Source organism: Puma concolor, chromosome D1 (genome assembly GCF_028749965.1).
Source record: "Puma concolor isolate L17-30 chromosome D1, mPumCon1.1.hap2, whole genome shotgun sequence".
In the NCBI taxonomy this organism is placed as follows: domain Eukaryota; kingdom Metazoa; phylum Chordata; class Mammalia; order Carnivora; family Felidae; genus Puma; species Puma concolor.
Window position 1 is genome coordinate 5291508 of NC_141676.1, and position 27943 is coordinate 5319450.

General features: G+C 55.9%; 1 protein-coding gene across 5 annotated transcripts; it reads right to left on the minus strand.

Moving 5' to 3' along the window:
- Window positions 1-5636: 5636 nt before the first annotated feature.
- SYT12 (synaptotagmin 12) lies at window positions 5637-26005 on the minus strand. 5 transcript variants are annotated; one of them, XM_086676798.1, is made up of 9 exons: window positions 25885-26005; window positions 25629-25766; window positions 19236-19291; window positions 14591-14784; window positions 12210-12602; window positions 9271-9486; window positions 8615-8735; window positions 7621-7754; window positions 5637-5939 (listed from the first exon to the last, which is right to left on the minus strand). In XM_086676798.1, exons 3-9 carry the CDS (start codon window positions 19267-19269, stop codon window positions 5766-5768), a joined length of 1266 nt encoding a protein of 421 aa, XP_086532924.1. In that variant the 5' UTR covers window positions 19270-19291; window positions 25629-25766; window positions 25885-26005; the 3' UTR covers window positions 5637-5765. The 5 variants fall into 5 exon arrangements, with proteins under 5 accessions (XP_086532924.1, XP_086532927.1, XP_086532925.1 ...); XM_086676801.1 differs by lacking the exons at window positions 25629-25766; window positions 25885-26005 and adding exons at window positions 14974-15183; window positions 25171-25332; XM_086676799.1 differs by lacking the exon at window positions 25885-26005 and having other exon boundaries at window positions 25629-25805.
- Between the last annotated feature and the right edge of the window lie 1938 nt (window positions 26006-27943).

The following is a 27943-nucleotide window of genomic DNA, read 5'->3' on the forward strand; positions in this document are numbered from 1 at the left end:
GAGCAGTGACTTGGTGCTGAGCTGGGTGTGTAGCTACGGAGCAGGGCTCCCCGCCCCAAGGAGTGGCTGGGAGGCGCCCAGTCCCCCAACGATCAGCTGTCAGCCTCATCATCCCCACTGATGCTGTCATCAGGCTTTGGGTGGCAAGGCTAGGAGGCAGGTGGGGCCAGACTGGGGGTGGAGGGAGCTGAGAGTCAGGCAGAGGCGTTTGGCCTTGGTTGCTATAGGGATAATCATTCTAATGATATCCTTGACGTCTGTCATGCCTTACAGTTTCACTGAGCACTTCCTAATAATAACAGCGCCCATTGATGGATTGCTAACCCTGTGCAGGCACTGTCCCTTCGCAGGTGGGAATCATTAGCCCCATTTTACAGATGAGGAACCTGGAGGCCAGAGAGGTTCACTTCCCGTTTGAGATTCACAGCTAGTAAGAGGTAGAACTTGAATTGGAACCCGAGTCTGGGCACGCAGCAGGGCTCTCTCCCGACATCATACCTGGTATGCAGTATTTCATTCAGCCATCAGACTGTGAGGTGGGCAGAACAAGGGATCTGCTTTCTTCATTCTACAGATTTGGGAACTGAGGCTCAGAGAAAGGCAGTGGCTTATCTCACCCTAGCTAGACACAGTCAGGATTTGAACCCAGATCTCCTGATGTGAAGCCCCAGCCTTACCTCCACTTTATGCTCATGTTTCTGCAGGAGGGAGCTTAGTTACTGGGTAAGGGGAATCTGCTCTGGTTGGCCAGGGATTTCCCTGAATCTCAGATATTGCTGGGCCCTGGACAGCACCATTTTACTGGGGCTTACTTTGGAGGTGGCCCAGGTCACAGTCTGCCTGGCCAGGGTACTGTTTACTGTTTTCTGGGGGGGGGGGGGGGGGGGCTATCCTTGAAGGCCTGTGGATGTCTCTGTCCCTTGAGACCCCACCAGTCCCAAGTCCAGAGCTCTTCTGCCACTCTGCACAGTGGGCAACTGCCTTGCAGACCCCAGAACATCAGAGGTGGCCAGGCTGGCCCTCGGCCTGCCATGGAATCCTCTCCTGGGGATGCAGGTGGCCAGGCAGGATCTTCCAGCCCCCAGCCTTGAGCACCTAAAGGCCAGAGACCAAGGCCAACCTCTGTACCCCTAGACAGCAGTGCCTGCCCCAGGCTGGCGCCCAGCTGTGGCTCAAGATGTTATGTCCAATTGACTGCCTGGTTGGACAGAGGGGAAAGGAAGGAAAATGGGGCAGAGAGGAGAGGAAGGAAAGAAGGAAGATTGGTTGACTCAAAAGAATAGACAAACTTGGAGAAATGAAAACAGGAACAAATGATCGCATAGTTGAGTAAATACAGTGCATGACCTGACTGCAGGGTCAGCAGACAGGTGACCACCCTCCAGCCTCCATCTGCTCAAGCCCACCTGGCATCCCACCGCATCCACCCTGAGGCCAGGAGTTCCCTGGGGCCCCAGCCGAGTCTCTGCTGCCGCCATGTGGCCGCTCTGCTCCCTGCACCATCATCATGAGGGCTGTGGGCTCTGCTTGGAGTTCCTGCCTTGGGGCGTGGGGTGCGTATGGGTGGTTGAAGGAGAGGGAACGTGGGTGCCGGTGGTGCATGGAACTTCAGAGGTCCAGTTACGCACCCTTGGGATGCCTTGGTGGGATTTTTGCTCCTCCCGCCTCCCTATGTGCCCTCCCCTCCCTTTCATCTCAAACACCAGATCCCAAGAGGTCTTGCCCGTGGCCAGAACTCTTTCACCCAAAACCCTGGCCGCACGTTTACTGAGCATCTCCTGGGTGACATACACTTGGCACGTGTACATTTCATTCCATCCTATCATGTATTATTCTTATCCTTCGACAAAGGAGGAAACTGAGGCCTAAAGAGGACAGATAATTTGCCCAAGATCCCACAGCTGATACGTGGAGAAGCTGAGATTCTAACCAAGGCATTTGGGGCCTTAGAGCTCCTCCACACAGAATCCCCAAAAGTCAGAGGTGTGGGGAGCCTTTAGAGTTCTTCTTAAGACAAGAAGGGGACAAGATGGGGAAACTGAGGCTCTCAACAGGAAGGGACTTGTCCAAACCATGGCAGGTAGAACCCAGAAGTGCCTCTTCTCCCAAGGTCCCTTCTGTCCGGTCTCCCCCAGATCAGCTCAACTCCAGCTACCATTTAACTGGACTTCAGGGCTGGGGAGGCAGGACTCCTGCCCTTGCCGCCTCTCCCCGCCTCCCCATTCTCGATCCTTCTGGGTGGAATGAGGTTGATAATGGGTGAGGGTGGGCAGAGGCTGAGGGGCCCTCGTGGCCCAATCTTAGTGTTTATTTAGCCTTTCTGTTTGTCCCTTTGGGTGTCTGCAGGCATAGATGACCGGGGCAGGAGAGAGGAAGTGAAGGTCTGAGCGGCAGTCGGCTGCGGATGATACAGTGGCTCGCCCTGCCCCTCCACACGCAGGTGTGGCCCAGCCGCTGCCGAGGTCAGGTCACTGACCTCCATACCTGTGCTTTTGGGTGCGGCTCGGCTGATCCCTGAAGGCTCCCAGATGGAGGGGGCCTGGGACACTGGGGGCAGGCCCACGGGCCTAGGGCTGGGAGGGGGAAGAATGGGTGGGGTGGGGGGTATAGGCAGAAAGAGAGGTCACTAGTGCACTCTGGGCTGTGCGGAATGAACCTGAAACTGAGAAGCAGCTCAGACTGCCCCGCGCTGACCAAGAGCAGCGCTCGCCGGTGTCCCTGCGCATCACTTCCAAAGCCGCTCAGAAGCCTCTTCCTCCCTCCCTGTGACCTGCTCCTCTGACCGGGCCCAGTGGCTGTGTGGCTCCCCGGACACATGCAACACCAAGTAGTTCCCCTGCCTGGGGGGTCCCTCTCTCCTCCACCAGGTGCACAGTCCTCCCTACACTGCAAGGCTCATGCTTTCGTCTCCTCCAGCAAGAGGGGGAGTCCACGAGAGCTCTTCACAGGCTTCCTGGGGGCGGCTGCTAATCCCCACCCAGATCATCCTCCAGCACTTGCTGTGATCCTCCAGGGCAGGGGAGGGGGAAACCAGAGCAGCCTGGGATCCACAGGGGCTTCTCCGCTGCCCCTCAGCCCCACCTGGAGGACTTGGTGAAAGGGGGACAGTGTAGCTTGATGGTTAAGAGCCTGAGCTGTGGAGCCAGACAGCCGGAGCTTGAATGCCTGCTCTGAGACTTTCTGGCTGTGTGATCTTGGACTAGTTGCCTAACTTCTCTGAGCTTCGGTTTCCATCTCTGCAAAAAAGGGGACGACCACAGTGCAACGGTACCTCCCTCCAAGTAGGCAGGGTTGTGGCTGGTACCAGCACGCACTGGACTTGCACCACCCTCCTCCCCTCTAAGCCCTTCTTCTGGCTCCCTTCTCCCCAGCCTCCCCCAACTTTGCTCTAGCAAGGTTGACAAATTGGCCAAGTTTTTGCCCACTCCTGCCCTTTTGTGCATGTTGTCCTCTCTTCCAGGAATGCTTTTTAGGCCTTATCCACCTTTTTCAACCTTACACTTCTTTTTGCCCTGAAGACAACTCAGCGATACCACCAGGAAGCCCTCCGTGATATTCCCTAACGCTATCCTCCACGCCAGACCTGACTCAGGGTCCCCCTCTTAGAGCTTCCCAAGCAGTCTGATGGCATTGGTCCCTGTGGTGGTCTCCTTTCCCTCTGGGCACCCAGCAGCAGGGTAATCTACTCAGAGTAACCCACACGAGTCCCTGATTCCTGGAGAAGAGACCAAGGTGATTTGGGGCTGAGCAAGGCTCCCTGGAAGCCCCCTCCTTCCTGCCCCAGCTTTATTTTGGTTCTAGAATCATTCCAGTCAGCAGACTTGGTCCCCACCATGCCCATCTCGGGTACACAGTCAACATTTCATGCAGTCAGAGGGACAGAAAGAGGGGGAAGAGAAGGTGGGAGTAAATGGCCTATGCTGCGGAGCCACTGGGGCAGAAAAGAGTCTGGCGTCTCCCCGGCTCCAGAGGCTCACCAGCTGTGTCCCCGGACCCTGTGCTGGCCTGGGCCGTGCAGACCTCCTGGTATGGGCCACAGGCCTGGGCCACAGCTGTGTTAGGTGGGGAGAGCCACAGTTCTGCCTCCAGCCCATGACCACTCTGGGCTCCCACAGCATCACTGGAGATAACTGGTTGGGCCTGGGTCTCTATAGCTCATCAGGACCAGAGGCAGCCAGCCGGAGGGCCCATGTCCTGACCTGAGGGTGGCCCCTGGGAGCAGATGCCACAACACGCCCCGCTCCCCACCCCATCCTGATGAACCAGCAGGGGCACCCACCCCTCGGCCGCCTGCTTCTCTGGGGCCGCCTTTGGCGGATGGGAGGCGCCTCAACCGGCGACATCTGGAAGGTATACGCTCTTCCTCCAGCTGGGGTGGGGTGGTAGCCAAAGCCCTGTGGGGGGAAAACAGCCCAGCCCGTTTGCTTCTGGGCAGGACCCCTGTGGGGTGCCAGTCACAGAGCTCCTCCATCAGACTTCAAGCCATCAGCCTGGAGCTAGACACTCCTAAAGCCACAACTTACTTAGCTTCTGTCCCTGCTCCCTGGCTTTCCTCTCTCCCCTACGGTTTTCTCCAGAGGGCTCCCTGCCTCCCCCCCACCCCCACCCTGCATAAACCCCTCGCCTGAGAATCTCAGGGTCTGCTTTTGGAACTCGACCTAGGACACCCAGTGCCACCTCCTTCCCCGTCTGGCATTCAAACCTGCCCCCACCCCACCCTCCATCCGGACACCCCTCCACTTCCCCTCAATGCCCCAGCTCAGGCAGCCCCTTTCCTCCAAGGCCCAGCTCGAGGGCCTCCTGCTGCACCACGCACGGGCAGCCCACAAAAGCCTCTCCCATGGGCCCCCTGCAGTCTGTATTCTGGCCCTCCCACTGCCCTCCAGCTCCCTAGAGGCCGAGGCATCTCTCTTCCCAACAGGGCCTAGCCTGGAGGTACCCCAACAAACGCCGTGGAGCCAATGCCTAATTCAGTTGGGACCGAACACAAGGACCTGGCTCTGGGCCTCTTCAGACCTCTGGGCTTTGCAAGGGTCACGGTTCAAGGGAGCAGATTTCATAGAGCGTGATTCCAGAGCCAGTGTTTGCCGCACCCTGCAGGCCTCTGCTTGGCCTGGTCTCCTGGTCACTTCTCTTGCACAGAGAAAGGCCCTCGTGTCCACTGCAGTAGGACAGTTTGTGATACGGAAGTTCATGTCCCTGCCTTGCTGAGGCTGGCTGCCTGCCTGGGACACATTTAGTTCTTTCCCTGCCCCTCAGGGCTCGGCTCCCATCTCGTCCTAGCAGACCCCAGAGCCCTCCCAAGTCCACATTCAGCACTGAGCAGATCCCCAGGGCAGGGGTCTTGCCCTCCGGACATGCTAGGGGCTGTGTCCTGTTCATGTCACGACTGCTGGTGCCTAGCACAGCACCTGGCCCCCAAGACTCACTCGGTTCCTACATGTGGCCGAGCTTGGCACTGGCCTCCCAGCAGCCTGTTGGGGATCTCAAAATGGGGGCACAAAGGGCCAGTGCCAGGCTGCCCGTTCCTGGGTCACAGCCCAGCCACAGCTGGTCCTCAGTGGGAGAAAATCCTGGGTCCCTAGACACCTGGCCAGGCCTGTTCCTCCACTGCAGTCTGGACAGACGGACCAAGATGGCTCATGGGGGCTCCAGTGGGGGACCCCAGCATTTATGGCTCCTGCTGGACTATGGAGGGGCATCAGAGCGGAGCTTGCGCCGGGCCCCAGGCAGCTCAGTGCCCACCCTGGCCCGTTTTCCAGCTGCTAGTTTCGCCGCACAGGGTGCCACATGGACACGGGCCTGCGCAGCGTGGCCAGCATCTGGTTCCAGTGCGTGGTGCCCATGCCACTGGCTGACGGCCCGATGATGACATGGCCCACGTTGTCCCCTCGGCCATCGCTGCTACTCTCAGCCACCGTCACACGGAGAGACAGGTCCTAGGGAGGAAGTGACATGGGTGCTGGGGACCGGGGGCAGTGCCGGAGGCCCTCCGTGGCTCCCAGGACCCTGTCTACAGGTGCCAGGCCCCAGCGGGCTGCCAGGAGTGGCTCCCTGAATCTGCACCCCTGATCTGCCTATGCCCACAGGCTTCTGCTGCTGCCTCCCGACACAGTGGCGGCTCTGGACTGCCAGGTTCAGATGCTGGCCTCACCACCTCCCTTGCTGTGTGACCTTGGGTTCTTCCTACTTAGCCTCCCATCTGGAGGATGGTAATAATCATAGTTTCTACCTGTACCGGGAACAAAATGAGTTAAAATGTGTCGACTGCTTAGAATAGTGCCTGTACACAGAGCATCTCAGATGTCTGGTTATTCCTAATATGATCACATGTTGGACTCACAGCTGAGGAAGGAAAAGAATGTGCTTGAGATCGAAGTGGAGAGGTTGAAACCCGAACCCAGACTGACCCTCTCTCTCTTCTCCTCACCCCCGCTCTCCCTCTTCCTCCACCGCCGCCCTGGCCCGAAGAGGTCTCCCACCCTCGGAGGCTGTGGACGAGCGGCACTACAGCCGCTCCGAGGGAAGTAGGGGACAGATGGACCGTCTGTCCCACGAGGGTGGCAGGACAAGGCAAGGACACCCAGCACCAACTCCAGACACTGGGATGTTTGCCTGGATTAGGAGCTTCCAGAGTAAGGCAGAGTTCTGGGCTTTCAAATTCAGATGGGGTGTCAGATTAGGTGGGTTCTGTACAGCCCCGTGACTCAGGGGCAGGTTTTGGCTCAGGGCACAAAAGGACGTTCTCACTGGCAGGAATGCCCCAGCATGGAAGGAGGTAGTGAGGGGAGGTGGTAAGCTCCCCATCCTCTGAGGCATGCAAGCAGGGCCACCGGTGTGGCACAGGCCATATCCTCTGTAATCCCCCACCCTTGGTCTGTGATATCTGTGCCAGGAGAGGGGTCTCCCTGGGGCCCATGACCTTCTGAGAGCCATGGAGGTGTGGGGAGCTCGGCAGGGTCTCTGCAGGTAGAGTCTCCAGAGACCTCGGGCCAGAACTGTGGGCCCTCGGGCTCCCCTGGCTCATCTCCAGGCCTTTGCAGCTCCTTCCTCCAGGAACCGGCTTCCCCCAGATCTCGGCTTAGCTAACCCCTCTCGTAAAAGCCTCCCCGGGCTGCCAAAGTCTGGCATGCGCTTAGTGGGTTAGGATTGTCTGGAGAGGCGCCTGGGTGGCTCAGTCAGTTAAGCATCTGACTTCAGCTCAGGTCATGATCTCCTGGTTTGTGAGTTCGAGTCCTGCATCAGGTGAGTACGAGCCCCTCTTCGGGTGAGCCCTGCTTCCCTCTCTCTCTCTCTGCCCCTCATGGGATTCTCTCTGTCTCCCTCTATCTGCCCTCGTTCACTTGTGCCCCCCCCCCTCTCAAAAAAAAAAGGATTGTCTGGGGATTTTCCACCTTCCCCTTGTGAGCAACAAGGAAGCAGTGCCTGTGTCCCAGCACTGACCACAGGGCTACTACCTAGTGGGTGCTCCATAAATGCCTCTCAACTAGAAAGGGGAGGGCTTGAGACAAACCAGCGCCACCTGCAGGAACCCTAAGAAGCTAGGCCGAGGGCCTGGGGTGGCCCCAGAGCCCAGGAGCCACCTGGCCTGGCCTCCACCCCTGAGCCATCCCCCCTCACCTGGAGCACGATGGCTGGCACCGAGAAGATCATGGCTTCGTTGAACACTGGGTTGGGGTCATCCCTCTTCACGGCTGTCTTCTTTTTGCTCATCTTCCTCCCATCCTGAAGCAGGTACACTTTGACGAAGGGGTCTGTGGGTGAGCAAGGGGTGGGGGTCAGGGCCAAGGCCACATCCACTTGGCATAGCTCTGCCTGGTCCTCGCAGCCCGCTGGCTCCAAGTGCCCCGAGCCTTCTCTGTTGCCATTATCTCCTACAGTCCTGCCATTGGGCCTTTATTTCTTTCCTATTTTACAGATGAGAAAACTGAGGCTCCTACACGAGTCGGGAGAAGAGCTGGGCCCTGGGCTCAGGCAGCCTGCCTCCCGGCCCACACAAGTGCTCCCTTCACGTGACGCTCTGGGGAGTGGGAAGGACCCACCGCTTCTCATTCTATAATGAGCACAGACGTCAGGCCTGAGTCACCCTGCGCCCGCTCAGTGGAGCCCGACTCTGAAATAATGAGGCCCTCTCTACTTGTCACCCTCCCCGCACTGGGTGTCCTTGCTGTACCTGCCTGGACCGTGGATCCCCCGAGGCTCCCGCTAGGTCGTTCCCCCAGCCCTTGGTTTCTAGTTCTGCTCCTGTAGACTAGGGGCATCAGGTCCTGCCTGGCACCCACACCATCCTGGTGGCCCTGGCCCCCATGTGGGATCTGGGATACAGTCCAATTTCTGGGAGTGGAGCTTCTGTCATGAATTCTAGTCCTGGGAAGCGGGTGTCTGTCTACCGTGGTTTCTTCCCAGCACCCCAGGCACCTGCTCTCAGACTCCCATCTCCCCCACCATCCCGAACTCCTGAGCTCCTGGCTCCTGAGCTCGGCCAAAGCTGGGGGTGGAGGGGCCTGGTACGATGCCCCACACCTGCTGACGCCTCCCGCTGCCCTTGGTCTAGCAGCTGGGTCACAGCTCCCACCAGCCACATGAAGGAGCCAGCCAGCCAGCAGGGCCTTACCTGCCGTGGTCTTGTCGTTGGTCCAGATGAGATTCTTGGCCTTCACCACCACCACAGTGAGGCGCTCAGCCGTAGGGAGGTAGCTGAGGGACAGCAAGATCTCGCCCACAGCGTCGGCAGCCTGGAGGACAGGTGACTGGCTCAGAGGGCTTCCGAGGCCCCCCTGAGGACTTGAGAGGTCCAGGGAAAGGCAGGAACTCCCTTCTCCACTGAGAAGTTTTTACTCTTGCCCTTACATGAGGCACCAGGCTGGTGGGATTGAGAAAGGGACCCCACTTCCCGCTCCACGAGGCATGCGCCAGCCCTCCCTCCCACCAGGCCTGGGTCCTGCCTTGGAAGGAGGACCAGAGGTTGCCTGTAGCAACCAGATGCAGTCCCTCATTCCAGCCCAGGGAAAACATTCTGTAGTAGTAGCACACAGAGGTGCAAGTGGACTGGGGTTCGTATAATCATTTGCTTAAATAGCAACGACAGAAGAGTGGTAAACAGTAATCAGGGCATTTTTGCTTCATGCAGTAAACAGTTTCTGCGAATGTGGCTCAGGCCTCTCTCTCTGTCATTTCCTAAAGAAGTCAGGGCTCGGGCTGTCGTGGAGGACAGTGGACTCCCCGCTCGGAGACGGGTGCGTGTGACGCTCTCTTCATGGGTGGACTGACCTTGTTCTGGTCCTGTAGGTAGAGCCAGCCGCTGAAGGGCTGTAGCGGGAGGTCGAGCACAGAAAGCTTCAGCTCCACCACGCCCGTGCTGATGTTCCGCTCGTCCTCATCGATGCCAAACACGGAAAACCGCAGGCTCTTCTCCTCCAGGGCCGCAGGGTCCAGGGGAATGGAGAACTTCTCGTCAAAGAAGATGGAGTAGGCATTCCTCTGGATCTGCACAGAGAAAGGGACGTGGAGGGAGCTTCAGCTCTGGGGAGGAGGTGGCAGCCAGACGCCCGTGAGGCCATGGTGGGGAGAGAGCACCGGACAGAGAGTCCAGAGGCCTGGGCTCGAGTCCTGGCTCTGCTGTCCCACGACCTCAATGCCAATTCTTTCTTTGGTGGCTCAGCCTTGGGGATTTTTTTTTTTTTTTTTTTTTTTAAGTAGGCTCCACACCCGACGTGGGCCTTAAACCCCCAGCCCTGAGATTTAAGAGTCGCGTGCTCTACTGACTGAGCCAGCCGGCTACCCCAGCCCTGAGCATTTAAAAGCCCCCTGTCCTCCTCTCAGTGGCGGCCTGGCATTGGAAGCTTCCACACTCCGACACCAACTAATTCCCACCCTCAGTGCGCACGGCTCCACAGAACCCTCGCGATGCCCAGGAGAGACTGGTCTCCTCTTTGTCGTGTGTGTTCAGGTCCAGCCTTGGGCCAGGCGTGCAGTAAGTACAGATAATTGTGGAGTCGAGAGCCGCTGATGTCCCGGCCCCCGCAGAGCCTGGCCCAGGATGGTCTGAATGTTGTGGGATGGATGGACGGACGGAGTGATCGGGCGAGGCTGGGAAGACTCCACTTCCAAGCCCCGTCCTGCCTGGTGGGTGCCTCTGGCCTCCTCCCAGGAAGCTGTGGGCAGACCCCCCCGGGAAGGTGTCCTGGTGGGCACGGCTCCCCTTTGCCATTGGGGGTTGCCTTAGTCACTGCCTGGCAATATTTAGAGAGGAGCTCTCATCTCTGGCACTTCACCTGAGGCTGGGGGGCTGCCCAGCCTGGGGGCAGCCACCTACTTGCTGGGACTAGCTGGGCTAGGATGCTGAGAGGCCTGCCTTCCTGGGAATGAATCTGCCAGCACCTCCAGGCGCACTGAAGCACACTCTGGTCACTGCCTGGCTCGTGGGAAGGTTCCTCTTCCACTGCTCCCTGGGAGCCACGTTCCCCACCCAATTGCCCGACTGAGGACCTTTAAGAGCTCCTTCCCCTGTGGGATTAAGTCTACCTCCTGATCTTGACCTTGGCATTTAGGCTTTTCATGATCTGGCCCCATCTCTCCCTCCTCCTGCCACATGAGTCACTTTGCTGTCCCTTGTCCACAGGGGCTCGGGTTCCCGAACTATCCATTCTCTGTGTGTTATGTTTTATGAGCACACAGCTGACGGGAAATGGGAACCCCCGGGCCAGGTCCTGGGGATGTGTTGGGCAAAGCACTCTCCTGAACCTGTTTCCTCATCTGTAAGATGCCCTCGGTCCATCCCACTGGGGCTAATGAGAGAATCACGGATGGGTGGGCTCTGTGAACCAGACTCTCAGCACACATCAGGCTGTGGTGGCTCCTGTCTGCTAATGTCCCTTCTCACGGAAGGTGTCCAGAACCACCCAGGATCTTCTAGGCAGTCCAGGCCATAGGCAGCGTGGATCCAGGCTCAACAGGGACACTTCATGGTCCTGATACACAATCTGTTGATCACTTCCCAGGGACTGGGCTGAGGACTTTGCATGTAGTAGCACACCCCTTCCTCAAGAATTATGTTGCTCATATGACAGATGGGGAAGCTGGGTCGCAGAGAGCTCATGGACTTATCCAAGGTCACGCTACTAGGAAGTGGGACACTGATATTTCAACCCAGAGGGTGAGGTTTTAGGGTCCTGCTCCTTACCACTCACCAACTGCCTCTCTTGGGCCCCACACGCACAGGGTTGTGGTCAGTTGTTGACCATCCCGGGGTGAGGGAGGCAGGGTGGGCTGGGAGAGGGATGATGGTGTCCACCCCCGAGGGACAGCCCGCTTCAACACCGTAGAGTGACTGGACATAGGTGACTCTTCAGAAAGCACTAGGTCCTACAGACCCTCAGGCTCCACCTGCTTTGGTTAGAGGCCACTGGGTGTCGACCTTACCCACCTCAGAGGACTCCCAACCGTGGCATCTGGGCCCCTGCTCCCCCTAATCCAGCCTGGAGTAGAACGTGTCTCATGAAGGCTTTGCTCCCTCTCTTGGCGAGACAGAGGGACCCATGGAGGGGTAGCCTGGTGGGGCAGGGTGCTGGGTGCCTTCCCCACCCTGTTCCCACCCCCAGGAGCTGACCTCCATGGGCTGATCAACAGGCTCCTTCGGCCTCTGGCTTCTGGTGGGGTCTGGGGTCGGACAATGGGGGTCACTCCAGGGAAACCAGAGGACCCAGGGAGCTGGGGGTGCTCTTTCCCTAGGTCCTTCCCTGCGGTACTGCTGTGGTCTGAGCATGTCCCCTGACCAAAGGGCACAGCGCCTATCAATGTGGCAGCCCCGCCACGCGCCTCTCCCCTTTGGCCTCCCCTTCCCGTCGCCCCTTCAGACGAGGGTGCCGCTCCATCACTGAGGCCGCCCCACACCACTGTTAACAGTCCTGTCATTAAGCTGTCCCCAAATTAGCCAACTTGAACACGTCACCCCTTTCCCACCCGGACCCCAAGCCGACCCGGGGGACAGGCATGGGAACGGACAGTTGCCACCCACTGGATATACGTGGTAGGATTGCCGAGAACCGCGCACAGCGGGAGACGTCAGGCTGGTGACACCTCCGGCTCTGGGATTAGCACCCAGAGCTGCCGCGTAGCACCCTCCTCACATCCGGCCCGGCCCCGCGGGCCTGGCGACCTGGGGAGGGCTCCCCGAGAGCCCCGCGCGTGCCTCCCCTGCCCCCACTCACCCGGGAAATGCCCACGATCTGCTCATCGGGCAGCAGGCTGACGCGCATGAAGCAGGACTCGAAACCGGCTTCTTCGCGCTCCAGGAGGTCCTTGCCCTGCAGCACGGCCACATGGAGGGTGTGGGAGGCGGCATCGAAGTCCATGCTTACTTCCACCTGGCCCAGCGTGAAGTCCTGCCCGAAGGTGTTGCTCACGGAGGAGATGGAGTTCAGGGAGTCGGCCGACTGGGACTTGCGGAGGGTCCCGTAGGGGGCCAGGTCCAGCTCCCGGCCCATCAGCTCCAGGGGCCCCAGCTCGCTGATGCTCTCAAACGTGTCCTCGATGCTGAGGCTGCCTTTGCGACTGGGCGGTCCCCGAGTGCTGGCCCGCTGGGCATTCCAGGCAGGCACTCTCTGGGGGAGAGAAAACGGGACATGGGAGCATGGCAGATGCAACAGGCTGTTGGTTGGTCTCGTAAGCCCTGTTCATTCAAGGCACCTCCGTTCCCTGTGTGCAGAAACGGTGCCTGCCCTAGTCAGGAAGGTCTTTGTTTAATGCCATTTCACATCACTCACCTTTCTCTCCCGAACCCCGAGGAAAGAAAGCTTTTTCTCAAAACGCTTCGTGATACGGACTGAGTTCCACGCACAAAGATGTTCACTGCAGTGACGTTTGTAAGAAGGAAAAGTAGTAGGGCGCCCGGGTGGCTCAGTCGGTTACGCGTCTGGCTTTGGCTCCGGTCATGATCTCACAGTTCGTGAGTTCGAGTCCTGCGTCGGGCTCTGTGCTGACAGCGCTTTGGATTCTGTCTCCTTCTCTTTCTGCCCCTCCCCCACTTACACTCTGTCTCTCTGTCTCTCTCTCTCAAAAATAAACAAAAACCTTAAAAATTTTAAAGGAAAAGTAGTTAGCAGGGGGAACGGGTACGAATAACTAGACGATAGCTACTCAACAGATTACTGAGCAGCCTCCAAGGATGCTTACCAGAATGTTCACAACAGAAGGTTTTCGTGTTGGGTAACACTCATCCTAAAACTCAAATTTTTCCTTTCACTAAGTTGACCTCGGGATTTGGGAAAACAAAAGTCTTTGTGCCACAAGCATCTCCCATGCTGTTGCATAGCCCTCATTTTACCATCATTTAAAAAAAAAAATGTTTTTTAACGTTTACTTATTTTTGAGAGAGAGCGACAGAGCGTGAGCAGAGAAGGGGCAGAGAGACAGGGAGACACAGACTCCAAAGCAGGCTCCAGGCTCTGAGCTGTCATCACAGAGCCCGAGGCAGGGCTCGAACCCACGAACCGCGAGATCATGACCTAAGGTGAAATCAGACTTTTAACCGACGGAGCCACCCAGGTGCCCCCCATTACTATCATCTTAAAAATGGGCCACCAATTTGTCCCTGAATGGACAGCTGTGATTACCTTACAGACCCCCTACTGTTGGACATTTATGTTGTTTCTAATTTTTCACAAATATAAATAATGCAGAATCAAATAGCTTTCTTAAAATCCTAGCTCAGAGGACACAGTCCTTGCGAAAGCTGCTGACACATGTTGCCAAAATGCTCTTTGGGAAAGTTGTGCCAATTTACAGCCTCCGCCTCTCTCTCCCCTCCTCCCTCCCCGCCCCCCACGGGAGATAGTCCTGCTTCACACCCCAAACGAATGAGCATGTGGGGCTGCTATCTGGTAAAAGATTCTGGCTGTGCTCTCTGGAACTCTATATGATACTAGAAAAATTCTCTGCCAAGTGTCTAATGATGAAGCATTCAGCAGTATATATTGAGAGCCCTAAAAGTGTTTGTAGTCCCTGACACGTAATTCCACATCTGGGCATCCATTCAAAGTACATAACCCTAATGAAGACAAAGTTTTACATATACAACATTCACTGCATTATTTACAATGGCATTTAGTAAATCATGGCACGTACATAAAAAAGGAAGCTGACGCTAAATAAATACTTATGACGGGGGCTCACCATTATGGGAAAATGCTTTCGGCTGGGAGATGAAAAGAGCAGGGTATAAAATTCTGTGTAGAAATGACACCCGTTGTATAAAAACCTATGCATGGAAAAAAGACTGGAGGATACATTAAAAATACCGGAGAGAAAGAAATCCAAATGTTAATAGTTAAAATACAGTTAACAGTTATTTGCCACTGGGTGGTGACATTTGGGGAGGGGTTTTGCTTGTTTTTTTCCTGTATTTTTCCCAGGAGGGTTTTTAAAACTGAAAACTTTCAGTCCCTCACCGAGTATTCACTGATTTCGCAGCACTGGGCTATGTTGGAAACGTGGAGGAGGACCAGGGTGTCTGTTCACAGGAGGAAATTAACCAGGAGAGAGCAAGGGAGCGGGGAGGGAGGGGAGGCCACCCCCGGGATAGAAGCCTCACCTTCTGCTTGGCCTCTGCGTAGGTCTCGCCATACTTCTGCTGAAGGTACCTATAGTCGTAGTTAGGGAACGGGGAGGGGCTGGGGAAGCTCCCCGATGTCCAGAGCTTCCACAGGCTCACGGCCGCAATTCCCAGCAGCGCCAGGGCCCCAGCGGTGTAGACACCCACCTCCCAGCCTGGAGGGCTCTTGATGACTGCAAGGGAAAGGCAGCCTCTCATTAGTAGGCTCTGGGGTCCCCCAGTGGTTAGAGACTCCCACCCAAGAAGCAGGCAGTTCAGCACTGACTTATTTATTCACTGAACAAATATTTATTGAGTGACTACTGTGTGCCAGGCTCAGTACTAGGTCCTAGGGGATCCAGTGTTGAATAAGACATATGTACCTTGCGATTTCTGCTTCTATCCCCTTTTCCACAGAAGCATCCATTCCTACCAGGGGTGGGATGGGGGTGGGGACACATGGCCAAACGAGACGAAGAGTTGTGAACAACAGTTAAACGCTCCTTAGGCTTTAAACAAATGGGGTTCTTCTTGCTTCTTTTGAGTTCTCTGAACTCATAGCCTTCCAGATAATCAAAGCAGCCTTTTGGGGTCTGGAGGAAGAGGGAAGGGGTTTGGGGAGAAAAGAAATGACCCCATTTTTGCTTTACCCTCATTTAGAAGAACCCAATGTCCAGCAACTGATAGATGGACAAAATGTAGTCCATCCACACAACGGAATATAATTTGGCAACATAAAGCTACTGATACACGTTGCAATGTGGTTGAACCTTGAAAACATCATGCTAAGTGAAAGGCATCACAAAAACCCACATGTTGTATGATTCCATTTATTTATTTGTTTGTTTGTTTGTTTGTTTATTTTTAATGTTTTTATTTTTGAGAGAGAGAGAGACTGAGAGCGAATGGGGGAGGAGCACAGAGAGAGGGAGACAGAATCCAAAGCAGGCTCCAGGCTCTGAGCTGTCAGCACAGAACCCAATGAGCGGCTCGAACTCGTGAACCACGAGATCATGACCTGAGCCAAAGCCAAACGCTTAACCGACTAAGCCACCCAGGGGCCCCATGTATGATTCTATTTATTTGAAATGTCAAGACAAATCTGTACAGACAGAAAGTTGATTAGTGATTATCTGGGGCTGGGGGGACTGGGGCGGGGGCAACACAGAATACAGGGTTGCTTTGGAGGATGATGAATATATTCTAAAAGTTAATAGTGCTGAGTACACAAGGTGTTAGGTGCACTGAATTGTATGCCTAAAGTGGGTAAATTGTATGGTCTGTGAATTTTATCTCAATAAAGCTGCTACCAAAAAAAAAAAAAAAAAAAAATCTCAGCCAGAAGTGAGAGAGAGGTAGCTTTTAGGCTGTGCAGGACTTGGAGACAAATCCAAATGCTCAAATGTGCTTTCTTCATTGATAAGTAAATAACTTTCCCTGAGTCTCACTGTCCCGAGACATAGTAATTAACTGCCCCCTCAAGTGTGTTGGGTGAGCCCCCACTAGCAGAAGTGACCTTCCGTTGGCAAATAGAATTCTCAAAACCATTCTCAGTGCTGCCTCTATACTCAATTCAAATAGGGAAACGGATGCACAAAGATAAACATTTACAAAAATAAATGACCTTTTGCCCAAGGTCAAAGAGGCAGGAAGGAATGGCACTGGGAGGCCAGCTGTGGCAGCCAGACTTCAGACCAGGCCGGAGTAACCACTGCCCCACCCAGCCTCGACCCAGCACAGTCCCCAGACTATGCAGGGTAGAAAGAGGTGGGGAGGGCATTTCAGGGGTGAAGACTGACGACTGCACATCCACTGAACACCTATGGTGTGCAAGCACCCTGGTGAGGGAGTCAGCCCCAGCCCCAGGCCCCGTCCTTAAGCAGCTCACAGTCTAGGGATGAGGTAGGTAGGCAAATAAATACACAAAACAGAGTGACGAGAACAGCCCAGGCGGGCTTCCTGGAGGAGGGGCATCTGAACTGAGATACGAAGGAGGAGCAAGAAATGTACCAGGCCAAGGCACCAGGGACTGGGAGTTCAGGGCGAGCAGAGGAGGGGATGTACAGAGCCCAGAGCATTCAGTGTCCAGTGGGGGAGAGAGAGTGGGGCATTTGGGGCTGGGGAGCTCTCTGTCACCATGCCCCTGAAGCCCAGCTGCAAAGGTATCAGGAAGCAGTGGCAGCCCCTCTGAGAGTGGGAGGCCTCACCCTGCCCGTTCCCCTGAGCCCAGCCAACTCCAGTCAGAATCCACAATGCTAACTCATTGTAGGTTAGGGGCAGGGCAGAAGGGCAGGGCCCGGCCTGCAGCCTTGGCTCGTATCCAGCATGTAGCACCCTATGAGGTCTCTCCCTCCACTTGCTAGAGTAGGACAGCCGGGGCTGGGAGAGGCTAGTGAGCACACCCAGCCATTGGCCCAAGGCCACAGGGTAAGAAATGCAGAGCCTGGCCGCGGGTGCCCTGGCTCCTTGGGCAAGCCACCCAGCCACTCTGAACTTGAGCGTCCTCATCTGGAGAGTGGAGATGACCACGCACCCCAAGCAGCGGTCCCGCCCTGGGGAATTTATCTTGCGGAAGAAATCCCAGCAAATTTTATGTCTGCTGTGAGTCATCGAGACTGTATTTATAACAGCAGAAATGTGGAAACAGCCTGAAGGTCCAGCTGAGGGGCCAGTGGGGGCTGGTGGTGCTGCCTTGGGAGGGAATATCACTGGCCTTTGAGAACCGAGGTCATTAGGATGTCACTGTGGCAGAGCAGGAAAACGTTTCCAGCATTGTTAAAAGAAAAAAAAAAATCAATCCATGACACGGTCTAACCACACAATTTTGACATAAAAATCACAGGACCTATGGATAAAGGCTGGGTGGGGACCAGGGACAAATGAGAGAAGCTAGAAATCAGGATGGAGGGGCTGTGAGCGAGCCCTGTTTACTCCTGACTTCTTGACAGAATGTAATTTGTGGGCTAACCCAAACCACAACAGAGATCTACGGAGGGCCCCAGGCGAGCCCTGCCGAGGCACGAAAGTTCTCGGCGTCTGATGAATAACGGATGGCCTGGTAAACTGGAAAGTGAGATGTCCATGTGAACCTCAGGTGGCTCCCGGCAGGGCCTGGGTGGTCCCAGGGGCAGGGAAGCAGGTGGGCCTTGAGTTCTGAGGTCCTAGCAGGTAACGGTCAAGGTGACCCGGCACAGTGGAGCCAGGCTCCCCTGAAAGCGAGGATCTGGGGGGAGGGAGGGCCTGAGGGAGTGCAGCCTGCATCCTGCTTGGCTGGGAAAGGGGGGCATTGAAAGGAAAAGCCCCAGGAAGGTGACACAAGATGATGACTGTTAATGCTCATTTATTTATTCCTTTTATTGACTACCGCCTCGGGGTGGTATGGGAAGAATTCCCAAGGGAAGTGAGGCCTCAGCTGAGACCAGAAATGAGGAGGAGGTGGAGGCGGCCGAGTGGCGTGGCGTGGAGGTAATAATAGCTTCCTTTACTGTTTACTCTTCGCCAGGCCCCGTTCCAGCGCTTCATTGCATATTAACCCACGGAGACCCCGGAACAACCCTGTGAGGAAGGTTCTATTATTACCCTCATTGCCTAGATGAGGAAGCTGAGGGACAGAGGAGATATTCGCTGCCTGACAGTCTGGCTCCAGATCTGCACCTGTGACCCCCGCACAGTCCCGGGAGCTTAGCCAGGCAGAGGCCGGGAAGTGCTCCGGGCAAAGGGAAGGAGGGCACGTGCAAAGGCCTGCTTTGGGAGAGAGTCGTGTTCGCGCTGGGTTGGGCACTTTGTGTCAGTTAGGTCACCGAGTCCTCCCAGCAGTCCTTGAGGCAGGCCTCACTGCCCCCCGTTTTACAGATGAGTAAGTGGAGGCTCAGAGAGGTTTCATCATTTGCCCAAGGCCATGCCAGGGCCTGGGCCAAGGCCTGGGAGCCTGTAGGTGAAAGTGTGGTCCCTGGTCTACGCTTCAGCTCAGCTCTGGGCTGGTAGGGGGCGGAGCCAGGGGAGCAGCTAGAGTGTTGGGGAGCACTGGCCTGGGAGTCAGAAGACCTGGGTTTGTGTCCTGCACTGAGCCTCCCTTCTCCCATCTATAAATGGAGAGGGGAACCCACGAGAAAACATGGCAAGTATGTCTCAGCTCTGACACCACCCACTATCAGCGGGAGAGCGGCTGCTATCTCGAGGCAGTTCCCAAGCTCAGCACCCACTGGGGCACACACAGGAAGGTCGGGGCTGCATCTCAGGTATTTGCCATCCCTGGACTGGGCCACCTCTGAGCTTATTGTCCTGTGGCTCTAACATCAACCTTCTTGGGTTTCTTCTCACTTGGCTACTCAACAGGCTCTAGGAATGGCCCTGGGGGAGCGGATTCTGCATCTCAGTTTCTCCTTAGGGAGCACGGGACATGGGCCTCCTGGGGGACTCCTCCAGTCAAATGTAGGGAGGTGGTTCCACAGGAAGGAGCCATTGGCACAGAAGGATGACGAGACCTTAGACTGGTCCCCGCCCCGTGTCCCCAAGGTTGTGTGGCCTCGGGCAAGTCACTGTCCTTACTGGTAAAATAGGGCCATTACTGACGTCCCACTGACACCCCCTGCCCTAGGCCTGGTCGGGGAGCCCCGTGAGATGGCATGCTTCCACTGGGACTCACCGCTCAGGTGGTATTCTGCCACGTCCATGGCCATGACGCCCACTGCAGCGCTGGGCCTGGAAGGGGAAAGAGAGTCAGCAGGGAGGGCTTTGGAGGGCCACCAACCCCAACCCTACGCCTTGACCTCCACGATGCCAATGGGCCTGTCATCCAGCGCTCAGACTCAGCTGTGAGGAGAGCTCAGCCAAAGGTAGGTGGTTTTTAAATAGCATTAAAAAAAAATTTTTTTTTTAATGTTTATTTATCTTTTGAGAGACAGCATGAGCTGGGGAGGAGCACAGAGAGAGGGAGACAGAATCCAAAGCAGGCTCCGGGCTCTGAGCTGTCAGCACAGAGCCCGACGTGGGGCTTGAACTCATGGACTGCGAGATCATGATCTGAGCTGAAGTTGGACGCTTAAGTGACTGAGCCACCCAGGCACCCTTAAATACCATTTAAAAAAAATGGAGTTTAAAGCTCTTTTCAACCAGTCTAAGACCATCTTACTGTCAGGGTTGCCAGATAAAGCACAAAATGCCCGGTGACATTTGAATTTGATTCATTTTTAGTACAAGTGTGTCCCATATAATATTTAGGACATGCTTACACTTAAAAAAATTATTCATTGTTTGGGGCGCCTGGGTGGCGCAGTCGGTTAAGCGTCCGACTTCAGCCAGGTCACGATCTCGCGGTCCGTGAGTTCGAGCCCCGCGTCGGGCTCTGGGCTGATGGCTCAGAGCCTGGAGCCTGTTTCTGATTCTGTGTCTCCCTCTCTCTCTGCCCCTCCCCCGTTCATGCTCTGTCTCTCTCTGTCCCAAAAATAAATAAAAGTTGAAAAAAAAAATTAAAAAAAAAAAAATTATTGTTTATCTGAAACTCAAAAGTTCCTGAGCATCCTGTATTCATAGTATATCTGCTAAATCTGGCACCCCTACCTCATTTCATCCTACCAACAACAGGCTAACCAGCAAGGAGGCTTTGGTTCTTTGCCACTCATTAGCGTGGGCCCTCGAGGTGTTCGCTAAGCCTTACTTCAAAAGCTTTTCTTTCAATTGGAAAGGAAAGGCTGCATTTCCACAATATTCTATTATCAGTCCTTCCACTACTCAGGATGGTTTCCTCCCCACCCCACCCTCCACTTCCAAGTTTTGTGAACGCGGAAGGTCTAGGTTGTTCTAGAAAGGTCCGGGCGTCATGCAAGCCATTACCTGAACCCAGGTGGCTGCTCATAGTTTTATTACTGTCGTTGCTGAGAAGTAAATGTGTCTCATAGACATACTCGAAGGGACTGGAAAGGGGGGGCCGGGAGGAGCTGTATCAGCCTCAGCTCCAGGGGCACAGAAGGACGGGACGGCCCCTGGCCCCGCAAAGGAGGCTGCAAACAGGTCACCCTGTGACAACTAGAGTGCTTGCCCACCCAAGAGCCGCTGCTCTTCCGTTCCCAGGGGATGCCAACCCTGCATTGCTGGATCTTCTGGCTCTTCATGTTTTCATTTCATTTTATTTTTTAAAGATTTTATTTTTAAGTAATTTCTACACCCAGTGTGGGGCTCAAACTCACAACCCTGAGGTCAAGAGCCGCATGCTCCACTGACTGAGCCAGCCAGGCGTCCCAATCTTCTGGTATTCCTTCCTTCCTTCCTTCCTTCCTTCCTTCCTTCCTTTCTTCCTCCCTTCCTCCCTTCCTCCCTTCCTTCCTTCCTTCCTTCCTTCCTTCCTTCCTTCCTTCCTTCCTTCCTTCCGGATTTTTAAAGCAAAGCCAGATTCCTGGATTTTTTTAATGTGCAATTTCCTGATTTTTAAATGTAACCAATTCACACAAAAAATGTAAATACTGTTCAGGCACAGGGCAAAATACTCCTGGGCTGTGACTTGGCTAGCATGTTTGCAACCCACTCGAGCATGCTGTGGGTTCCCTTTGGGACTGGGGTCAAATCAGAGGGTAAACATTTCCCTGAATCCTGGGGTTCCCCCCAGTCTGTGGCTCTGGAACCAAGAAGTTAGGGTGCTTTGGTCTAGACAGAGTTATCTAGCACATATGGGAGTTGTCCAAAGTCCCTGGCAGGAGGCCCGGAGAACTGGGGCAGGACAGGGCCCTGGGGCCAAGTTCTGCAGGTGCTCTGACAGCTCCTTGCTACGCAGAGGATGACCCAGTGAGGTGTGGGTCCTTCACGGTGACAGGAGGGAAATGCTAACCAGGGAGGCTTCACTCATGCTGAGGAACAGAGGCTCATTCCTGGGACCTGGGCAGGAGACTGTGATGACAGTTAACCTCGCTGAGCACTCCTTACGCCTGAGAGAGCGATTCTAAGCACTAGTCGACACAGGCCATCTGGCTCCACACTCCTAACTTCTGTGCCTTACTGCGGAGGGGTATACAGTTTCAGAACTTTCCTAAGAACCTGCAGGACCAACTGGTCACTGTGAACAAGTCCAAGGTGGCCCTAGTTCCTGGCAGACCGCGGTCTGGATTCACCAACACGCACATGTCCCAGCCTACCTCTGCCTTGCTGGGAATCCAATAACGCCATCAGCTTTCTTTCTGCTCACTTGGCACAAGCTGACTTCGAGAATGAGGCTATGCTAGCGTGGGCTGGGTACACCGCGGTGGCCAGTGCACATGGCATGGGTCAGAACCCTGTATCTGCTGTATCAGACCTAGAGCAGTTGAGGGGTTCCCAGCCCTCTGGGGCTGGTCTAGCTCAGACCCCAGACTATATCGCACTGCCACCTTCCCCCCTACACCCCCCATTGTAATACCCCTTGCCCGGGAGCTGTGATTTCACTGAAGATGTGAATGATTCTGAGCACACCCAAGCCCCAAGTGGTCCCGCAGTGGTCCCCAGTGGAGGGGCAGAAACCAGAGCACATCTGCCTGAATGGAGGGAGGAGAGAACTGGGGTGGGAGAGGGGTCAGGCAGCCTGAGCACAGCTCTGAATCTCAGATCTGCCCCCTCACTAGCTCTGAGCCTCAGTCTTCCCATCTGTAGAATGGGGCTCATGGTTGCCCTATCAGGGTACCAGGAGGGTAGAATGAGAGGTAAGTGTAGTCTGGTTTGGTAAATATTAGCTGCTGTGGTTGTTGGTCTCACAATCAGCCCAAAGTATATTTTATTTGTCTTAAAAATTGGGGAAATTCCCATTAAAAATTGATTTCTAAAAGAAAAAAAAAAAGCTGGATTCACTGCTTCCCTTTAAAAGTATCTGAAGACAGTGGTCTGTATCCCCCTACCCCCGCAAAACAGCGGGGCTGGAGCTGAATGGGCTCTGCCCCTTCGGACACGTCTGGCACCTCCCATCCCTCCATTCATTTCCAGAACCTGCTGGCCCCTGGAGCATCTCTGCTCACGAACCTGGTAAGCAGGCCTTTGGACGAGCTATGGGAGGTTCAGAAAGGTCAAGTGATTTGCCCAAAGCCACAATGCCAGCAGTGGTAAAGCCATGTCCGCGGCCCGGACCAGTGCCTCTGCCATTAGTAGCCACAGCCCCCAAGGATTTCACGTATGTGTTTCCATCACCTCCCCCAAGACCCCCATGGGACATATCCTATTATTGACCTGATTCCACAGAGGAGGAAAATGAGGCTCAGAGAAGGGCAGTGAATTTGCCCAAGGTCACCCAACCAGTAAGCAGGGAGCTGAGCCTGAACTAGATCTGGCTCTGTAGCAAGTGCCCTTCCTAATGGCTTTACTCACCATCCCCGAGTGCCCCTGACCCCATCTCACTGACTACCACCTCAGCAGGCTCCCACTGGCAGCCTGGGGGTCTACCAGGCAGAGGGGCTGTGGCTCTGGCTGGCAACAGGACGCTGACAAGGCGCATCGGGAGGCCAGGGTGGACCGCGACCAGAGTCTCCCGAGTTTCTGACACACAGGAAATGGGCCACAACAGGGACGAGCCAGGGCTGCCCCAATCTCACACCCGAGCCCCGCGGATCCACGGCCCCTTCTCTGGCATCTTTCCCCACCTAGTCTATTCGTTCTGGCCCCAATCTCCCAAACTCGAAACTGCATGAAGTTTGCTCACTGGAAAGAGCTCTAGATTCGAATCCAGGCTTAATCAGACCTACCTGGCAACACCTACCTACTGCTGTAAGCATAGACATGATATATGCCAAATGCTCAGCACGGTGTCCAGCCTGTACTAGGCACACGATACAGACCTGATGACTGACTGGGTAAGTGGATCCCCATTTTATAGATGAGGAAGTTGCAGCCCCAGGTCACTCAGCATTTAGTAGCAACACTGGGATTGGCGCCAGGGCGTGATGGATCTGGGCCTGGGCTCTCGGCCGTGATGCCACCTCCTGACCAAGCCTTTTGGGGGTGGAGGTGGGTGGGAGGAACTGTCACTGGCCTCATCGGAATTGGACCACAGTCGAGGCCCCCTCCTGGGCTTGTCAGAGAAATGGCTTTCCAGGAATTTTGTGCCTCTTCGGGGAAGACGGGCCCCATGTCTCTGTTCCCCCCACCCCGTTTCCTTGCTCACTGTGTCCCCACATCACGTCTGTGGCCAGCAAGGTGTTGACTGCTCCCCCCCCCCCACCCTATGGTCATCAGGTAATAGGATGTGGGCACAGGGCAGCCCTCAACCTCCCAGGCTGCAAGCCTCTTTAGGATCTTTAGGTTTGAGATCTTTTCAAGTGCTCCCCCCATCCCTGAAATAATCACATCCTGCTACCATCCCCCCAAAGCCCGCAGAAACCACAGTGCAGACCAGCTAGGGTGGTGGTGGCTGGCATTTACTGGGCATCTATCATGTGCCAAGTACTGTACCAAGGACTCGCCATGTTTTATTTCAGCAAATCCTCGCTGCCTCTCCCTGAGGGGGCTGCTACTCTGCCCATTGTACTGGTGGGAAAACCGACACTTGCCCAGTGTCACCAGAGCTGACAAGAGACAGAGCCCAAACTTGAACCCTAGCCTGGGAACCTCCACGCTCCCAAGCTGCTAGGTGGAAGGTTTTGGATTTCAGAGTGGAGAGGGCAGGGGGTTTGGGCACTTGTCTTGACTCTTCTCCAGACTGGTGAGTTAACTTGGCTGGAACTCCTGTCTGCCCTGAGCCTCGGTTTCCCCATTTCTAGTAAGAAGCACATTTGCTGCTGCTCTCCACACCTGCCCCTGCCCCCAGCTTGGAGAAGGGGCTGACGCTCCAGGAGCAGCTTTCCCAGTCACTCTGGAGTGGCCTCACTGACTGAGCAGCGTGGCACACAGTTCTTCTGCAGCCCTGGAAAAGGGTCACCAGGATGGCTGGCTCAGGGCTCCTCCACCCACAGGCCTGGCTCCAGGTCCCCATGTCCGGCCCTACTCTACCCCCTCTTCAACCCAAATCTATAGCCCAGGGCCCAAGACAGGGCAAACTTCCTCTTCCAAAGAGCAGCGGCATCAAGGGTTCCCAGGAGCCCCCGGAAAGCCCCCACGCAGGCCAGTGACACTGGTCCGGGCTGGGGATCCTCTCCCAAGCTCCGAGGGCCTCCTGCGATGGGGTGCGACATGCCTCTCCGGATCAGAGCATTTCCCGAAGACCCAGCACCCCTGCCGCGGGAACCCCTAGGGTATCTGGGGAGCGATGTGCGGGGGTGGTCTGACCCGGGAGAGTCGCGAGCCGGTGTGCCCCAGGGGCGGTGGGGACAGTCAGGATGCTGAGTGTGAAAGTGAGGGGCGCTCGTGCGGCGCGGGCGCCGGGGAGGCGTGTAAAAGGCCGGGCGAGTCGCGTGTGTGCACACGCGGGACGGGCGTGCGGGGCGCGATGCGATGCGCAGTGCGCGGAGTGGCCGGGCCGGGGAAGGGCGCCCGGCGTGCGCTGTGCCCGGCGTACGTGTGCAAGCGCGGCGCGGGTGTGCAGACGCGCAGAGTGCGCGGAGGCCGGGGTCCGCCGCGCGGGAAGGGTGCGCTACGCGCGTCCGCGCGCGGGACCGCTTCCCGGTGGGAGTCGGGGGCGGCCGGGTGCTACTCACCCCGGCTCCGCGGAGGGGCCGCTTCTACGCTCCGGCTCCGGCTCCTGGCTCGCGGCTCCCGGCCGGCCTCCCGCAGCGCGCACGCACCGGCGCCAAGCCCGGCCGTCGCCGGCAACGCCACCCCTGCAGTGTCGCCCGGCGCCCGCCTCGGAGCAGCGCGGCGCGGGCCGGGGGCTCGGCCGGGCCGGGGAGGCAGACGGGAGCTGCGCCGCAGTCCGGGCACGCTCCCAGGAGCCCGCCGCGCGCTCCCTCGCGCTCGCCCGCCCCCCTCCCGCTCCCTCTTTAATTTAAAGCGACAACCCCGAGCGCTCTCTCCGCTCCCGCGAGCTGCGCACCGCTTCCGGGGTCTGAGCCGAAGATCCCCAAGCGCGCCCCGCAGTCCCGCGGGGTCGCCCGAGGCCGAGCCCAGCCCCTCACTCCCAGGCCAGGGGACGAGGGTGGGGTGGGGATGTGCTCACCAGGTGCTCGGAGAGACAGGCGATGCGCTGGACGCAGGCCCGGGTTCTAGCCCCAACCTGCAGCACGCTGGGCTATCCTGGTCCCTTTCTGGGCCTCAGTTTCTTTTTCCGTTAAACGGGCCTGATGCTGCGCACCTTCTAGAAACCGGTAAGAAAACAGGTGGTAGATGGAGCCGCGGGAGGTTTCCCCTTTCCTGAATGCATAATTACCCCTCCCACCATAATTGGGCTGTGGGGCAGGCCAACATCATCTCACTTAATCTTCACAAAGATCTAATGGGTTCGTGGTCACTCCATTTTGACATGAAGAAACAGGCTCAAAGAGATCCAATGACCTTCCCAAGGCCACAGAGCCAAAGATCAGAGCCAAGACTTGAATCTACGTCTGTGTGACTTCAAAGCCCATGCTCTTAACCGGTTAGAGGTCGCGCTTTCTCTCCCAAAGGAATGAATGAATCATTCAGGAGGTATTTATGACGCCCCCGCTGGACTCTAGGCAGAGTGCCAGGTGTGGGCGATCTTCCATGTTCCTGGAACAGGGGGACAGGTCCCACCCTACCCTCGCAGTCTGGCAGGGAGGCACGCGTGGGGGGGGGGAGGGGCAGGTGCCACAATGCCAGTGCTGTGGGCACAGTGATCAAGAGAGCAGGCTTGGTGAACACCTGGAAAGTCCTCTGGGGCCGGGGGGGGGGGGGGGGGCGCTGGAGGATCTGGGATGAGGTGAAAGGAGAAAGGATCTCAGACGGGGAGTGATGTAGGAAACAAAGGCAAAAGAAAAAATTTACATTTCCTAACTACCAACAACCCACAGACAAGTCCTTGAAAAAGACAGAGTGACCTTCCTTTGGGAGCTCAGCTGCCTTGATGTTGACACTTTGCTGAGGGCAAAAGGCAATCTCAGCTTAACATTATTCTGACCCCCAAGATCCTGTAAGTCTACTTATAAAAATTCCTTTGGAAGGGCACCTGGTGGCTCAGTCAGTTAAGCCTCCAACTCTTGATTTCGGCTCAGGTCATGATCTCACAGTCTGTGGTATCAAGCCCTGTGCCAGGCTCTGGGTTGACAGCTCGGGGCCTGCTTGGGATTCTTTTTCTGCCCCTCCCCTGCGTGCATGCTCACGTGCTCTCTCTCTCTCTCAAAATAAATAAACATTAAAAAAAATTCCTTTGGAAACTTCCTTTATCTCTGCCCCCCAAGATATATGTTAGCAATCATCCTCCAAGCATATGGCCCACTGATGTACATCTGAAGGGTCTCATGACCAAGGTTTTATTAGACAGCAATAAATGACCTTTCCCTAACAACAGCTAGCCCCTCAAGGTCCTGGAAACCTTGCTTTCAAATTCCTTAGAGACTTCTGCTAACCCTAACCCCCTCCCAACTTGAAAGTATATAATCAGTCGCTCCTCACAACCCCAGTGCAGCTCTGTGTGCCCACAGGTCCCGTCCCCATGCTTTAATAAAACCACCTTTTTGCACCGAAGACATCTCAAGAATTCTTTCTTGACCATTCACTCTGAACACCATTTCCACAGCAGGTAGCAAGTGTGTAAAGGCAGCAGTGGTTCCTGGATCATCTACCCTCTGGGACTTCAGGGCTGAGAGCAACCTGTGGGCACTCCTCTCAGTAGGAGCTGGGTCTATGCCGGCCTTATGGGGGAGTGGGCTTCCTTGGCCTGCAAGGCCTGACCCTGGGAAGCCAGGGGTGCAGTTTCACTTATATCCACAGGAGGCGCCCTTGGTTTTTGCTTGTTTTCTGGGTCTGGAAGAAAACAGAGGCAGGGCATTACTTATGACCTTGGAGGTAGGTACCAGGCACTGGGCCGTGGGCTTTCACTGCCATTTCTCATTTAACTTCATCTTCACATTCAGCTGCAGCTTTGGAATGATTGAGCCCATTTTCCATGTGAGATCACCCAAGCCTGAGGAATGACAGGGTTCCCGTTTGGGCGGGTGTGGTGAGTTAGATACATCATCAAGCCCATTTCTGGGCTTCTATGGGAGCCGCAGAAAGCTGAAGTTGAGGCTGGTCTGGTTCTGGTGTCAGCCCTCCAGGCTGATGCAGGAAGTGCCCTGAACTTGGTAAGAAGTCTTGTAAATTTCATGCTAAACCCTTCCTCGGGCAGCAAAGTGTATGCACAGTGCACCAACGTCAGGAACCACAAGTGCCTGTCAACAGGTGTGTGAATGCATCGTGGGTATAGTCACATGGCAGACATGTAGCAAAGGGAGAGAAAAACTACCACCACCTGCAACAAGGTGGATGAATTTCACCCGCAGGTGGTGGTGAATGGTGCTTATAGTGTCAAGTGAA